We start from the raw sequence: 14,734 nt of genomic DNA on the forward strand, positions 1-14,734 counted from the left end.
TAGACCCATGATTCTTACAACCTTCAACAAAATCTAAGCCCAATTCACGGCCCATCTCAAAGCTTCCGCTTTCATCTTTCACAACTTCGATCATCTCTCTCAGAGAACACATCCGATGCTTCTCCGATCGCCATTCACAGAGCCAATTGCAGAGAACAAGGATCCACGTTTGATGTGTTTCTTCTGATTCACGACAACAAAGATCTGATTCTCAATTGAGTTTTGAAATCAAGCTCTCATCACTCTACCACATCGGCTCGAGCCTTCACCATTGTCTCTTACACTAAGAGCTTATTCTTCGTTCACCATTTCTCTATTACTGTTGTCTCTCATAGTAGAAGCTGAGCAAAATTTGGATCTCTTTCGATCCCGATCTCTTCTACAAAACTCCGCCATTTTTGTAGTACCTCTCTCGTGATCTGCAGCAAGGTACACTGAACTTGTCTCGATCCACTTCCTCTTACGCTTTCCGTTTTCAAAATCTCCCTCTAGAACTGTGATTAGCTCTTAAGTTTTCGTGGTTTTTGCTATTCCTCTAATGAACTTAGTTAGATCTGAATTTGTGTTACTTAAGTTTAGTTTTAGTCACTGAAAATTCTGAACCATGGATGTTACATAGATCGTATAAGTTACTGTATATATCCGAATTTGGTGAAATGAAAAAGTAAGAGGAATCTCTAATCTGAATCCTGTTATTGAAAAAGCTTTGACTATTTGCAGCTTGCATGCTTGGAGTGTGTTCTTGTGATTGAGCCAAGAAGTTGGGGCGAGTATGGGGTATCAGAATCATCCTTCGGGAAGTAACTCGTTCCATGGAGAGTTCAAGAGATGTCACTCCAAACCGTCTAAAGGTGCGGTGGCGTCCATGATTAATTCTGAAATTGGTGCAGTTTTGGCTGTGATGAGGAGAAATGTACGGTGGGGTGTTCGATATATAGCAGATGATGATCAGTTAGAGCATTCTCTTATCCATTCTTTGAAAGAATTGCGTAAGCAGATATTTTCATGGCAAAGCAATTGGCAATATGTTGACCCTAGATTGTACATACAGCCCTTTTTGGATGTTATATTGTCTGATGAAACTGGTGCTCCGATTACTGGCGTTGCTTTGTCATCTGTTTACAAGATCTTAACCCTCGAAGTTTTTACTCTTGAAACTGTGAATGTGGGAGAGGCAATGCATATAATAGTTGATGCTGTAAAAAGCTGTCGTTTCGAGGTAACGGATCCTGCCTCAGAGGAAGTGGTTTTGATGAAGATACTTCAAGTTCTACTGGCTTGTGTAAAGAGTAAGGCGTCTAATGGATTGAGTAATCAAGACATTTGCACCATCGTCAACACTTGTTTGCGTGTTGTTCATCAATCAAGCTCCAAAAGTGAATTGTTGCAGCGTATAGCTCGCCACACAATGCATGAGTTGATTAGATGTATCTTCTCTCAACTTCCTTTTATCAGCCCCTTGGCTAATGAATGTGAATTACATGTCGACAATAAGGTATATCAAATTAATCTTTCCTGCCATCTTTTTTAAATGTTTGTTGTACATGTTTATGCCCTATAGATAGAAGATTGAACATGCACAAAATTGTTTTGTGCTCTGCTAAGCATGTTGATGAATAACTTGTAAGGTGTATTGTATTGACCATCTTGAAGCTTTCTGATGACTAAGCGTGCAAAAATTAGAAGATTGATCATCTTAAAACTTATGTTGATGACTAAGTTGTAAAGTGTATTGTATTGACCATCTTGTCAAGACTGTTTGCTCTTCACAAATTTCTAACGCTATTCTTTCTTATCTAGGTGGGAACAGTGGACTGGGATCCGAATTCTGGAGAAAAAAGGGTTGAAAATGGAAATATTGCTAGCATATCTGATACTCTCGGCACTGACAAAGATGATCCAAGTTCTGAAATGGTTATTCCAGAGACAGATCTTAGAAATGATGAAAAGAAAACCGAGGTCAGCGATGACTTGAATGCTGCTGCAAATGGTGAAAATGCAATGATGGCGCCTTATGGTATACCATGCATGGTAGAGATTTTTCATTTCTTGTGTACCCTGTTGAATGTTGGAGAAAACGGTGAAGTCAATTCCAGATCCAACCCAATAGCGTTTGATGAAGATGTTCCTCTTTTCGCTCTGGGTTTAATTAATTCTGCTATAGAACTTGGAGGGCCTTCTTTCCGTGAGCACCCAAAGCTGTTGACTTTGATTCAGGATGATTTATTCTGTAACTTGATGCAGTTTGGTATGTCCATGAGCCCTCTGATTCTTTCTACAGTTTGCAGCATCGTTCTTAATCTCTACCTGAATCTCCGTACTGAGCTTAAGGTACAGCTTGAAGCTTTCTTTTCATATGTACTTCTGAGGATTGCACAGAGCAAACATGGCTCTTCTTATCAGCAACAGGAGGTTGCTATGGAGGCTCTGGTTGATCTTTGCAGACAACATACTTTCATAGCTGAAGTGTTTGCAAATTTCGATTGTGATATAACTTGCAGTAATGTGTTTGAAGATGTTTCAAACCTGCTATCAAAGAATGCCTTCCCAGTTAATGGGCCTTTATCTGCTATGCATATACTTGCATTGGATGGGTTAATTTCTATGGTTCAGGGAATGGCTGAGAGAGTGGGTGAAGAATTGCCGGCTTCAGATGTTCCTACACATGAAGAACGATATGAAGAATTCTGGACAGTGAGATGTGAGAATTACGGAGATCCTAATTTTTGGGTTCCCTTTGTCCGAAAGGTCAAGCATATAAAGAAAAAGCTGATGCTTGGGGCTGATCGTTTTAACCGTGATCCTAATAAAGGCTTACAGTATCTTCAAGGGGTGCACTTGTTGCCCGAGAAACTTGATCCAAAGAGTGTGGCATGTTTCTTCAGGTATACATGTGGGTTAGATAAGAATGTTATGGGAGATTTCCTCGGAAATCATGACCAGTTCTGTATTCAGGTGCTTCATGAGTTTGCCAAGACGTTCGACTTCCAGAACATGAATCTTGCTACAGCCCTGCGTCTTTTTGTGGGTACCTTTAAATTGTCTGGCGAGGCACAGAAGATACACAGGGTACTGGAGGCGTTTTCTGAGAGATACTATGAGCAGTCACCACACATACTGATTGATAAAGATGCTGCCTTCGTGTTAGCTTACTCGATTATCTTGCTGAACACAGATCAGCACAACGCCCAGGTGAAAACAAGGATGACTGAAGAAGATTTCATCCGTAACAACAGGACAATAAATGGAGGCGCAGACCTTCCTAGAGAGTACCTATCTGAGATTTATCACTCAATCCGCCACAGTGAGATTCAGATGGACGAAGATAAAGGAACCGGCTTCCAACTGATGACAGCCAGTCGTTGGATTAGTGTGATTTACAAATCCAAAGAAACGAGTCCCTATATCCAATGTGACGCAGCATCCCATCTGGACCGTGACATGTTTTATATCGTGTCTGGTCCCACTATTGCTGCTACATCAGTGGTTTTTGAGCAAGCAGAGCAAGAAGATGTTTTGCGGAGATGTATTGATGGGTTATTGGCCATTGCAAAACTTTCAGCATATTATCATTTGAATAGTGTTTTGGATGATCTGGTCGTGTCTCTCTGCAAATTCACACCCTTCTTCGCCCCATTATCTGCTGATGAAGCTGTTCTTGTTCTAGGAGAAGATGCCAGAGCCAGAATGGCTACTGAAGCTGTTTTCTTGATTGCAAATAAATATGGTGACTATATTAGTGCGGGCTGGAAAAACATACTGGAATGTGTCTTGAGCCTCAACAAACTCCACATTTTACCAGATCATATAGCTAGTGATGCAGCGGATGACCCAGAGCTGTCAACTAGTAACTTGGAGCAAGAAAAACCTTCGGCAAATCCCGTGCCAGTCGTATCACAGTCACAACCCTCAGCGATGCCTCGAAAATCATCTAGTTTTATTGGTCGGTTTCTTCTGTCTTTTGATTCTGAGGAAACAAAGCCATTACCAAGCGAGGAAGAATTGGCAGCTTATAAACACGCTCGTGGGATAGTGAAAGATTGTCATATTGATAGCATATTCTCAGACAGCAAGTTTCTCCAAGCTGAGTCTCTGCAGCAGCTTGTTAACTCTCTTATAAGAGCATCCGGGAAAGATGAAGCTAGTTCGGTCTTTTGCCTGGAGCTTCTGATTGCGGTAACGCTGAACAACCGAGACAGAATCCTACTGATTTGGCCAACAGTTTATGAGCATATCTTGGGTATAGTTCAATTAACATTAACACCATGCACGCTTGTTGAAAAGGCTGTTTTTGGTGTACTGAAGATTTGCCAGAGATTATTACCATACAAGGAAAACCTAACAGATGAACTTCTGAAATCACTCCAACTGGTTCTCAAGCTGAAAGCAAAAGTGGCTGATGCATACTGTGAACGCATTGCACAAGAAGTTGTTCGTCTTGTAAAAGCAAACGCATCTCACGTTAGATCCCGTACTGGTTGGCGAACGATTATATCTCTGCTATCAATCACAGCTCGGCATCCAGAAGCTTCTGAAGCTGGATTCGAAGCCCTCCGGTTTATAATGTCAGAAGGAGCTCACTTGTTACCATCAAACTACGAGCTCTGTTTGGATGCAGCCAGTCACTTTGCTGAATCCCGAGTTGGTGAAGTCGATCGGTCTATCTCAGCAATTGACTTAATGTCAAACTCTGTGTTTTGTCTTGCAAGATGGTCTCAAGAGGCGAAAAACTCGATTGGTGAAACTGATGCTATGATGAAACTAAGTGAAGATATTGGAAAAATGTGGCTCAAACTTGTGAAGAACCTCAAAAAAGTATGTCTTGATCAACGCGACGAAGTGAGAAACCATGCAATCTCAATGCTGCAACGAGCTATAGCCGGTGCAGACGGGATCATGTTACCACAACCTCTATGGTTCCAATGCTTTGATTCCGCAGTCTTCATATTGCTAGACGATGTGCTCACTTTTTCGATCGAGAATTCAAGGAAGACTCTCAAGAAAACAGTGGAAGAAACGCTTGTTCTCGCCACAAAGCTCATGTCAAAAGCTTTTCTGCAATCTCTTCAAGACATCTCACAGCAACCATCATTCTGCAGACTTTGGGTTGGTGTCTTAAACCGTTTGGAAACGTACATGTCAACTGAATTCAGAGGAAAACGCAGCGAGAAAGTCAATGAACTCATCCCGGAACTGCTCAAGAACACATTACTGGTAATGAAGGCGACGGGAGTTTTATTACCAGGTGATGATATCGGAAGTGACAGTTTCTGGCAACTAACGTGGCTTCACGTTAATAAGATCTCTCCTTCTCTTCAATCTGAAGTTTTCCCTCAAGAGGAGCTTGATCAGTTTCAGAGACGAAACGCGAAGCCTGAGGATCCTCCGGTACCGGGAAATGAGGTCTGAGACGGTTTTGGTGGAATAGAGAAAATTTGTTCTATACAGATGAAAAAGCTTAATCAAGGATATCAATTTTTTTTTTGCAGTATAGCTTTTTTGTTTTTAATATAGGGGGATTATAATACTTTGGAGTCTTGAGCTTTTGTTTTTTTTATGGAATGTTATGTTGAAATTATGGGTTTGATTGGAAATATATTTGGAGGCAATTTGGAAACTGCTGCGTCTATTATACAAAGAACTTGAAAAATTCAATGGTACTGACAAAGAAAAATGGTACTCATCAAAACCAGAAAAGAAAAGTAAATTTTTGGTCCAAATCTCACTATTTTAATAACATTTTTTAAAAACAAAGAATTAAGAACAAAAACAAAATGACCTATAAAATTTTGGACTCTAATTCTTGGCTTGTGTGACTTTATTAACAGTTAAATATTACAAATTTTCAAACTCTTAAAAATTTAAACTTTATAAAACGTTTTAAATATTTATAATTTATAAACTTTATGAAGTTTTAAATATTATAAATATTTGTTATAATTTTGAATGTTATAAATTTATAAACGAAAAGAACTTGAAAAATTCAATGAAAACGAGTAACGACAAAGAAAAATGATAATCATCAAAACCAAATCTCAATATTTTAATAACATTTAAAGTTTTTAAAAAACCCAAAAAATTAACTAGTAGGCCTGGGCATAATACCCGGAACCGAATATCCGAACCGAAAAACCCGAAAAATAACCAAACCGAACCCGAATCCGATTTTTAGAATTACCCGAATGGGTCCTCGACCTTACTACCCGAAAAAACCCGAACCGAACCCGAACCGAATCTAATACCCGTGGGTACCCGAATACGAATGTAACTTAAATATATTAGTTATATATATATATTTGTAATACCTCAAATACCAAAATTAAAATTATAAATCCGATTATACTAGATTTTTTTAGTAATTCATATATATTTGGATATATTTGGGTAAAAGTAACAAATGTTATAGTTTTCTTTTAGATAATTTAAGTATTTTGGTTACATTTGGTTATATTTGTATAAAAAGTAACCAATATATTTACGGGTAATTGGGTATTTCGGGTTGATTTGGGTATATATGAATAAAAAAACCGAATCTAACCCGAACCCAAAAATATTTTGGGTATTTTTGGTTATTTTTACATTTTTACTAAAATAACCGAACCGACCCAAACCCGAACCGAAACCGAACCGAATTTTTAGAATACTCGAATGGTTCTCAACCTCCTACCCGAATAGACCCAATACCCGGAAAAAAAAACGAACCCGAACGGGTACCCGAATGCCCACGCCTCAATTAAGAACAGAAAAAGAAAAAAACTAACTTTCAGTGACCTATAAAAGTTTGGGCCCTAGAAGAGTCTTTTCGCAACACCAAAAATGGCAGATCCGCAAGCCCAACAAGGCAGTGGCATTGCCAAAAGATCTGGACAAAAAAAAGGCCAAGTGGTGTACAAAGCCTAGATGTAGGATATAATTACTCAACCGTCGAACATATTTTCCATAGATCATTCATAGACGTACGCATCATCAAATCAATTCATCGTCGTCTTCCACAATTGTCATCACCGATCGATTTTCCGACTCCGACGTACCTCCTCTTCCCCGTTACCTTCTCAGGTCTCAATCTGGCTTTCTCTATTTTTCGCCTAATTCCTCTTTTTCTGATTGTGATTCTGCTTTCTAATTTTGATCCTAATTTTTTGTGCTTATACTCCGGCTAAACTCTTCCATTTGTTCCGATCACCGGAATTTTCGTCACTTATTCGTCATCCTTTTTCTCTTTTGATCCGTCAATTTTACTTTTCTGTCTTTTTTTTTTCTCCTTTTTCCCCGTGTTGACATTTCTTTCTTCTGTACGTGATCTAGTTATCTTAGGGTTTTGGACTGCTATACAAAACAATCAATTGATTTTAGTTTTATCTTTTGAATCGTTGTAAGAATTTCAATAGCCTAGTCTTGTTGATGGTTTTGGGCTATTGAATCTGTTCTTAAAGTTTCAGCTTAATGTAATCTGTTCTTAATCAGAATTAGGGTTCATCATCATTGTGTGTGTTGCTGATTCTGCAGAGTTTTTAGTAGTCTTCCTTTGGAACAATGAGTGACGTGTTTGATGGATATGAGCGACAATACTGTGAGCTCTCGGCGAGTCTTTCAAAGAAGTGTTCCTCTGCTATTTCGCTTGATGGAGGTAAAATTGTTACTCTAATCTTTTCTAAGATGTGATACTTTTCCTACTCAGGCATTGCCTTACCTTCCTTAAGATTTGAAATAACTAATTCTGGTTTAGCTTATGAATGTAACAATGTACGAATTAGAGATATCTTGGTTTGTGTTTTTGATGCAGAGTATTGTGCGATTTAGATCCTTTAATTACTACTTCGTTGTAAGGACATAGTATTGGTTTCTGATTACGAAGAGAGCTTGTGATTAGTATTGGTCGCTGATCATCGCCATTTTTTTACACTGGGGATACTTCGGTTTTTGTTTGTTACTGAGAACGATTCTATAGATAGTTTGGTTTGTGTTTGATGACTATAAACTTCTTGTCTCCTTCATGTGTTGCTAGGACATAGTAGTGTGCCTTTCTTTTGCTTTCTTTGGAGATTGTGATTAGTAGTGTTCGCTGATCATCGGGATTGTTTTTTTTCCCCTAGATGAGTATGCTCTGTTGATTGCATAGATAAAAATGCATTGATGATACCTTATTAATTTGCAGAACAAAAGAAGCAGAAGTTGTCTGAAATAAAATCCGGGCTGGAAAATGCAGAAGTATTGGTATGTGATATGCGTAACGTGAAGTTATAGAAGCTTCTCTATTGTCCATTATTCATTTTGATGCTTCTCTGTCCTTTTCTTCACCAGATTAGGAAAATGGATCTCGAGGCAAGGACCCTTCCACCTAATCTTAAGTCCAGCCTCCTTGTCAAATTAAGAGAATTCAAGTCTGATCTGAACAATTTCAAAACTGAAGTGAAGAGAATCACATCTGGACAGTTGAACGCTGCTGCTCGTGATGAGTTGCTAGAAGCTGGTATGGCTGACACAAAGACGGTATGTAAAGGACTCGGTAGTATTGTTTCAATTTTATCTCATCTCATATCTTTGCTATTAAAACGACCTATGATTTTCTTTTTTTATTGAAACGCTGAGATCAGGCTTCAGCTGATCAGAGAGCAAGATTGATGATGTCAACTGAGCGTCTGGGCCGAACCACTGACAGAGTCAAGGACAGTCGTAGAACAATGATGGAGACTGAAGAAATCGGTGTTTCAATCCTCCAAGACTTGCACGGTCAGAGACAGTCTCTCTTACGTGCCCACGAAACGGTATTGTCTCTCTGCAACACATTTACTCCATATTCTCAACGATATTCTGAACAAAGTGACAAAATAAGATGAGAATTAAGGGCTATATCATAAAGAAGACTATGTTTTCTTGTTTTCTTTATCAACGCTGGATTGATATCGCGCTAACCAAAATTTAGAACTCTGTTGACAGCTTCATGGAGTAGACGATAACATTGGAAAGAGCAAGAAGATCTTGACAGACATGACGAGGAGGATGAACAAGAACAAATGGACCATTGGAGCCATCATCATCGCATTGATTGCCGCCATTTTCATCATCTTGTACTTCAAACTCACCAAGTAAGCCTCTGTAACTAAATCCGACCAAATCAAAGAACAACGGTTGTTTTCGTTTTGTGAGTCTTTGATTTATCCTGTTTCTTCTTTTTGTGTGAAAAGTTGTTTTGCCACCTTTGTATTCTAAATTTGACCATACATACTTTAAGCAAGTAAAGCTTCGGCCTAAGTGTCACGTATATTGTTTATATTGTTCATATCAAATCCAGAACTATACATGGTTAAACATTGAGATTAAAAGCCTCAATTATTTCAAACAATCGAGGTCTACATCTCGCACAATTGTTCATATATTGGATCTAGAACTATACATGATCAAACATTGATATCAATTACTAGTGTTTTTTTCTTTCATATTTGAATTTGCTATAATCAGCGACCAAGCTCTCAATAACCCTATGCTTCATGTTATCCACCAAACCGGCCAAAATCTGTAAAGGGCCAATCAAAAACATAAATCATGTATAAACCCGGAACACAGCATTTTGAGTCTCCAATCGCATATATGAAACAAGACAGTTTCTTACCGCATTGGCCATGTTTCTCCTAACATCTTCTGGTACAAGCGCGAGAACTGAAGGAAGCACGAAGCTAATGGTCGTTTCTAGTCGACCTTTGAGCCTCGTGTGCCTTCCACGCCGGTCTGGGTATAATGCTCCTTTTACTCCAAGAGTGAAATCAGTTGGTTCCATTACTCGGTCAAGCCCTTGAAGCTCCCATTTCGTCTGAAAATCGTAATTCAAATGTTAAATCAATAAAAATTCTGACTAGTGAATTTGTGATTCATGTGGTGGTACAAATATAATATTACCATGTTGAGCTCAAGAACTTTGGTTATGTGTAGAGGTACGTCTGATGGGTAATCCTGACCGTTGGATTTGCATCTAATCCGCATGACCACCACTGGACACGCAGTGAGGAAGAAAAATTTTATTGGTAACATTTGGATTCTCCATTCTTCCTGCACAATAATTTCATCCGTAAGTAACAAAGCCTCAAAAAATAAACATAGTTAAAAAACATGAGGTAAGGAAAATCAAAACATGCTACTAGCAATGATGTTACATTCCAATAATTCAATGGGGACCTCTTGACAACAAGAATAATATCAAAATCTTAAAGAGATTTTACTGGTTTGTGACTTTGTGTATCTTGTTTCATTTCTCTTATGGATATATGTAATTTTATATATAGGTTTCTAAGAACTTACTAGGACACAACTAAGATTTGTGTATTCTTTTGTAACTACGAAACAATAGAAATTTCTATAAATTTATTTTTAATCCTTAATTGAATACAATTGATACTATTGAGGATTATAAATCCTTAATTATTTTGTTATTTTCACTATCACCAAAATTTGAAAGTCGATGGTCGAAAAACTCAAAAAGATTTATCAATTTTTCGAATCACTAAAAATTAAATAATCAAATAGAATAAACACTTTTAATCACATGCCTTGGAGTAAAAGTAAGTAAAGGAGTCTTGAAGAATGGTACCTCATTAAGCCTATAGTTTTTGGGTTTATCCGGAAACATTGCTTCGAAAACCCTTGATTTGTCTTCCAAATATTCATCAAACAAGGCCTGCAAAGATCGGCAAGAGATTCGATATTAAAACATTCATGTGTGTACACATATACAGACCCTATTATAGAATGAGAAAGAGACCTGAGGAGACTCGTGGAGAGCGATATCGGTTGATATTTTAGAGGAATACTTGGCGGATTTTACAGGTGACAAGTGACACTTCACTCTCCACCGTTTTGATCTAACCTGCCCACAACTTCCGATCATCCCCGGGCATGAATACACCGCAGAGCTTACCGCCATTTCACCAAGATTGGATCTTTGATCTTTCCCACATATCTTTATCTCTCAATCTATCTATACTAAAAGATTGCGTCTTGGTTTCTCTCTATACGTTGAGACTTTTGTGGAAGATTGAGAAAGAGACAGTGAATAAAACCGTCACGGTAGAGATTTGGAATATTGGTTTATTTGGTCTTTTACGTCCACGTGGCGTAATTACAAGACGTTACATGTTATCAAAGTCTTGAAATCTATATTTGCTTACTCAGTCTTTTACGCATTCGGTCGTGGATGAGACTGACACAACATCATTCAAAGTTGAAAGGAACTAAAACCCTCACTTTCAGACAGAGGGTTGACAAAGCTTAGGCCTGATTTTTTCATCTCACTCAAATTTCACATCAATTTTTGTCTACATAGTCCAATCTGGTTTAACCATTTCGAGGCGAAAATGTACCTTCAGATTAAAAGTTCATACATCTGTTTTTACATAGAGCTTGGTTTAACTGATTTTCGAACTAAATCCGATAAAAGACCAAATAAACCCAATGCTTAAAAGTTTTAGTTAGGCCACTCTGGTTTTAAATTTGGTTTCACACTAGATCAAAGATTAGTGCAATTAACAAAATAATTTAAATTTCAAATTATTATATTTTTAACATAACACACAATACTAAACTAAGAAATTATAAGAATAATCAAAACAATATATAACTTTATTTTCAGCTAAACCAAAGAATTTGGAAAATTTGCGCCAACTGAAAAACTAAATGATTTCTTAACTTGACTATATCAATTAAATAACTTACAAGTAGCTTCTTACTGATATATGAACGGATTGAGAACTATACATGGTCAAACAGAGGCAACAAAGATAGAGTTTACTCGATTATCTTTGTAATTTTCTTTCATTCTTGAACCTGCTATAATCAGAAAGCAAGCTCCCATTAACCTTATGCTTCATATTCTCCACTAAACCGGTCAAAACCTGTAAAAGATTCAAATGAAAAAACACAGAGATCATGTACAATCATGGGATGTGGTAAATAGAGCTTTATGTAACAGTTTTCTAACCGCATTGGCCAAGTTTCTTCGAACATCTTCAGGTACCAACTCAAGAACCGGAGGAAGAACAAAGCTTATGTTCATCTCTAGTTGACCTCTGAGCCTTGTGTGCTTTCCTCTTCGGTCAGGGTACAATGCTCCTTTGACTTCCAAACTGAAATCAGCTGGTTCCATTACTCGGTCAAGCCCTTGAAGCTTCCATCTCATCTGAATAACCATAAATATCCGTTACAAACGTAGCAAATCACAAATACTAACACGGTAATATCAACTTCGTGCCTACTCCTAGTAACAAGTTTGAAGCTCAAAGAAACAAAGAAAGAGACGTGTGTGTGTTGAATGATTACCATGTTGAGCTCAAGAACTTTGGTTATATCTAAAGGTACATCTGGCGGATAATCTTGACCGTTGGATTTGCATCTTAACCTCATATCTACCACAGGCCACACAGTAAGGAAGAGGAAGTTTATTGGTAACATCTGAATTCTCCATTCTTCCTATACACAAATTCGATTCATTCAAATTAAAAAAGCAAGTAAATAAAAAGAAGGACAAAACAAAAATAGGGGCATTCCGAGAATTGAACTCGGGACCTCTCGCACCCTAAGCGAGAATCATACCACTAGACCAAATGCCCATTTTTGAAGACTTATTTTACTCTATATCTAGTTAACTATAACTTCGATAGTACCTCGTTAAGCCTATGACTTCTGGGCTTATCTGGAAACATTGCTTCGAATACTCTTGATTTATCCTCTAAATACTCATCGAACAAAGCCTGAAAAATTCCACAAGATGGTCGAAATCTCAATTAAACCCACCAAAAAAAAATAAAAACATCGATGCGTAGTAAAGTGAAGAGAAGTAGAACCTGAGGAGACTCGTTGAGAGGAATATCTGTGGAGAGTCTCGATGAATACGTGGCGGGTTTTACGGATGACACTTGGCACATCACTCTCGACCGTAATAGTGATCTCACCTCCGTCGTCACCGGCCGGTGGTAACTTCTGAACATCCCCGACGATAAAACCGAAGACCTCGCCGTCATTTCTCCCATTATCTCTCTCAGATATCAGATCTTTGATCTCTTCAACATATTTCTCTCTCACTAATCTCCAAGTAAAGATTCTTGCTTCGTCAAGACTCTGTGAACAAATTTAGAAGAAGATACAGAGAGAGTAAAGTTGTATAAAGAGAGATTAGGAAGATGATAAGAGATATCAGCCTTTTGGGCTTCTACGTCCACGTGGCATATCACTAGCTTATCCACGCCATCAAGATTTGGAATCTGTAGGGTCTTCTTTGCTTTAGCTCCTTCACCTTCGCATTCGTGGATGAGAATGACACGAAATAAACTTGAAGATCCACTGACAAAAACTTTGTATGTGTTACAACATGGGGACTATCATAACAAATGACCAAACCCAAATTCTTAAATTTTTAGTGAGGCAAGAAGGGTCACTTCTTAAATTTTTAGTGTTTGTATCTAGTCTTAAAAAGGACTATCTTGTTTTCTATACATGCTTGCAATTTCAATTCAAACTCTACCAATGATCAAGTTATTTTTATTTAAGCTTATGATAATAAATTCACTTGCAATTCAAACCATAAAAACCACGACTTTATAGAAAATTGTCTTATTTCATTATAACTTTTCGTTTGATATTTTTTCTCGTTAAAAAAAATTTCAATTTTTTTCTCTTTAAGAAGGTCTGAGTTTTTTTTTTGTTTTTTTTTTTTTTAGAAGGTCTGAGTTCTAATATACATAATCATCAAAATAAATGACTACACAACTCAAGACTTCATATCACTCGAGGATTTCAGGCACAACATTAACCCACTCCGTCTTACCACATATCTCATCTGTATGGCGCTTCTCTAACGCAATCTTAGAGAACCCAATTTTATATCCTCTATCGTCTTCATCATACCACTGCTTCCCACATAACTACAAGCAGTGGCGGATCTAGGGAGGAAAACTATATGGGGCACCATATTAGTGAAAAAAATTTAAAGTAATAATAAATATGGGGAAAAAATAAACATGAAATCAAATACCAGTGTAAGGGCATCGAACACAGCTTATGGGACATAGAGTAGGGCACTTCTTCCAAATAAGCTAACCAATATTAATGTAATAAGTTGAACAATTAAATACTTATCAAGAATTAGTGTGGGGCACGTGCCCCACCTCCTTACACTGTAGATCCGTCCCTGACTACAAGATTCCCATCATAATTAACTATTCCATCGACAGTCCTCTGATTTAAATAACATGTAGGGTAATCATTAAATTCGTCCAAACCATAGATATTTCTCCACTCTTTACCTTGTGAGTCATACCACCTTAAATACCCCGTGTAAGTGCAAGAGTACATGACATCCTCTATCATACACGAATATAGTATACTAGGACTGATACCTACAAGTGCTTTGTGGATGCAGCATGGAGTGCCACAACAAAGGCTGGACCTTTAAAGGCCCACATGGCAAGGCTCTGCTACTCTATTCGGCCTCGTGGAAGTGTTAATTCAGCATTAGTAACGGAGGCTTTAGCGCTGAGGAGTGCTCTGCAATCTTGCTTCAAAAGGCCGAACTGGAGCATATCACAAGGTTGGAGGTTCACTCGGACTCCCATATGTTGATTCATTCAATCAACTCGAAAACTAGTTTTAAGACCAAGTCCAGCAATGGTTTTTAATGGGTTTCTATAATGGGTTTCTAAGATGAAATGGGCCTAGATAAAAAAAAAACATTTAAGGATTCCACCAATAG

The 14,734-nt window shown here is 37.9% G+C and overlaps 4 protein-coding genes, 1 long non-coding RNA gene and 1 other non-coding gene across 8 annotated transcripts; 2 read left to right on the forward strand and 4 right to left on the reverse strand.

Moving 5' to 3' along the window:
• Positions 1-57: 57 nt before the first annotated feature.
• Positions 58-5,650, forward strand: GNL1 (GNOM-like 1; the record flags this gene model as incomplete). 2 transcript variants are annotated; one of them, NM_001344295.1, is made up of 3 exons in its annotated part: positions 58-429; positions 721-1,495; positions 1,801-5,650. In NM_001344295.1, the coding sequence occupies 2 exons, from the start codon at positions 773-775 to the stop codon at positions 5,407-5,409; spliced, it is 4,332 nt and encodes a 1,443-aa protein (NP_001318705.1). In that variant the 3' UTR covers positions 5,410-5,650. The 2 variants fall into 2 exon arrangements, with proteins under 2 accessions (NP_001318705.1, NP_198766.1); NM_123312.2 differs by lacking the exon at positions 58-429 and having other exon boundaries at positions 773-1,495; positions 1,801-5,544.
• Positions 5,651-6,791: 1,141 nt separating this feature from the next.
• On the forward strand, positions 6,792-9,339 carry SGR4 (Vesicle transport v-SNARE family protein). Its single transcript, NM_123313.5, has 6 exons — positions 6,792-7,056; positions 7,507-7,627; positions 8,156-8,214; positions 8,302-8,490; positions 8,595-8,765; positions 8,938-9,339. The coding sequence occupies exons 2-6, from the start codon at positions 7,534-7,536 to the stop codon at positions 9,088-9,090; spliced, it is 666 nt and encodes a 221-aa protein (NP_198767.1). The 5' UTR covers positions 6,792-7,056; positions 7,507-7,533; the 3' UTR covers positions 9,091-9,339.
• AT5G05975 lies at positions 7,718-7,936 on the reverse strand. Its single transcript, NR_142880.1, has one exon. It is a non-coding gene; the product is annotated as an other RNA (long non-coding RNA).
• Positions 9,234-11,065, reverse strand: AT5G39520 (hypothetical protein (DUF1997)). The gene is made up of 5 exons (NM_123314.4): positions 10,754-11,065; positions 10,583-10,669; positions 9,895-10,044; positions 9,611-9,808; positions 9,234-9,514 (listed from the first exon to the last, which is right to left on the reverse strand). Exons 1-5 carry the CDS (start codon positions 10,913-10,915, stop codon positions 9,419-9,421), a joined length of 693 nt encoding a protein of 230 aa, NP_198768.1. The 5' UTR covers positions 10,916-11,065; the 3' UTR covers positions 9,234-9,418.
• Positions 11,066-11,515: 450 nt separating this feature from the next.
• AT5G39530 (hypothetical protein (DUF1997)) lies at positions 11,516-13,534 on the reverse strand. 2 transcript variants are annotated; one of them, NM_123315.5, is made up of 5 exons: positions 12,831-13,534; positions 12,651-12,737; positions 12,307-12,456; positions 11,969-12,166; positions 11,516-11,882 (listed from the first exon to the last, which is right to left on the reverse strand). In NM_123315.5, the coding sequence occupies exons 1-5, from the start codon at positions 13,014-13,016 to the stop codon at positions 11,784-11,786; spliced, it is 720 nt and encodes a 239-aa protein (NP_198769.1). In that variant the 5' UTR covers positions 13,017-13,534; the 3' UTR covers positions 11,516-11,783. The 2 variants fall into 2 exon arrangements, with proteins under 2 accessions (NP_198769.1, NP_001332669.1); NM_001344296.1 differs by having other exon boundaries at positions 11,516-12,166.
• Positions 12,525-12,596, reverse strand: AT5G39535. Its single transcript has one exon. It is a non-coding gene; the product is annotated as a tRNA-Pro (tRNA).
• Positions 13,535-14,734: the final 1,200 nt, after the last annotated feature.

The sequence above is a fragment of the Arabidopsis thaliana genome, chromosome 5, assembly GCF_000001735.4.
Source record: "Arabidopsis thaliana chromosome 5, partial sequence".
Lineage (NCBI taxonomy): Eukaryota > Viridiplantae > Streptophyta > Magnoliopsida > Brassicales > Brassicaceae > Arabidopsis > Arabidopsis thaliana.

Bases quoted from the DNA above. Each gene is read 5' to 3' on its own strand.
- SGR4 (NM_123313.5), top strand. From the start codon at position 7,534: ATGAGTGACGTGTTTGATGGATATGAGCGACAATACTGTGAGCTCTCG. The intron at 7,628-8,155 runs GTAAAATTGTTA...ATTAATTTGCAG, and splicing joins TGCTATTTCGCTTGATGGAG to AACAAAAGAAGCAGAAGTTG. The intron at 8,491-8,594 runs GTATGTAAAGGA...CGCTGAGATCAG, and splicing joins GTATGGCTGACACAAAGACG to GCTTCAGCTGATCAGAGAGC.
- AT5G39520 (NM_123314.4), bottom strand. From the start codon at position 10,915: ATGGCGGTAAGCTCTGCGGTGTATTCATGCCCGGGGATGATCGGAAGT. The intron at 9,809-9,894 runs GTAATATTATAT...TACGATTTTCAG, and splicing joins AAGTTCTTGAGCTCAACATG to ACGAAATGGGAGCTTCAAGG. The intron at 9,515-9,610 runs GTAAGAAACTGT...GGCCCTTTACAG, and splicing joins GGAGAAACATGGCCAATGCG to ATTTTGGCCGGTTTGGTGGA.
- AT5G39530 (NM_123315.5), bottom strand. From the start codon at position 13,016: ATGGGAGAAATGACGGCGAGGTCTTCGGTTTTATCGTCGGGGATGTTC. The intron at 12,738-12,830 runs GTTCTACTTCTC...GGAATTTTTCAG, and splicing joins CTCTCAACGAGTCTCCTCAG to GCTTTGTTCGATGAGTATTT. The intron at 11,883-11,968 runs GTTAGAAAACTG...AATCTTTTACAG, and splicing joins GAAGAAACTTGGCCAATGCG to GTTTTGACCGGTTTAGTGGA.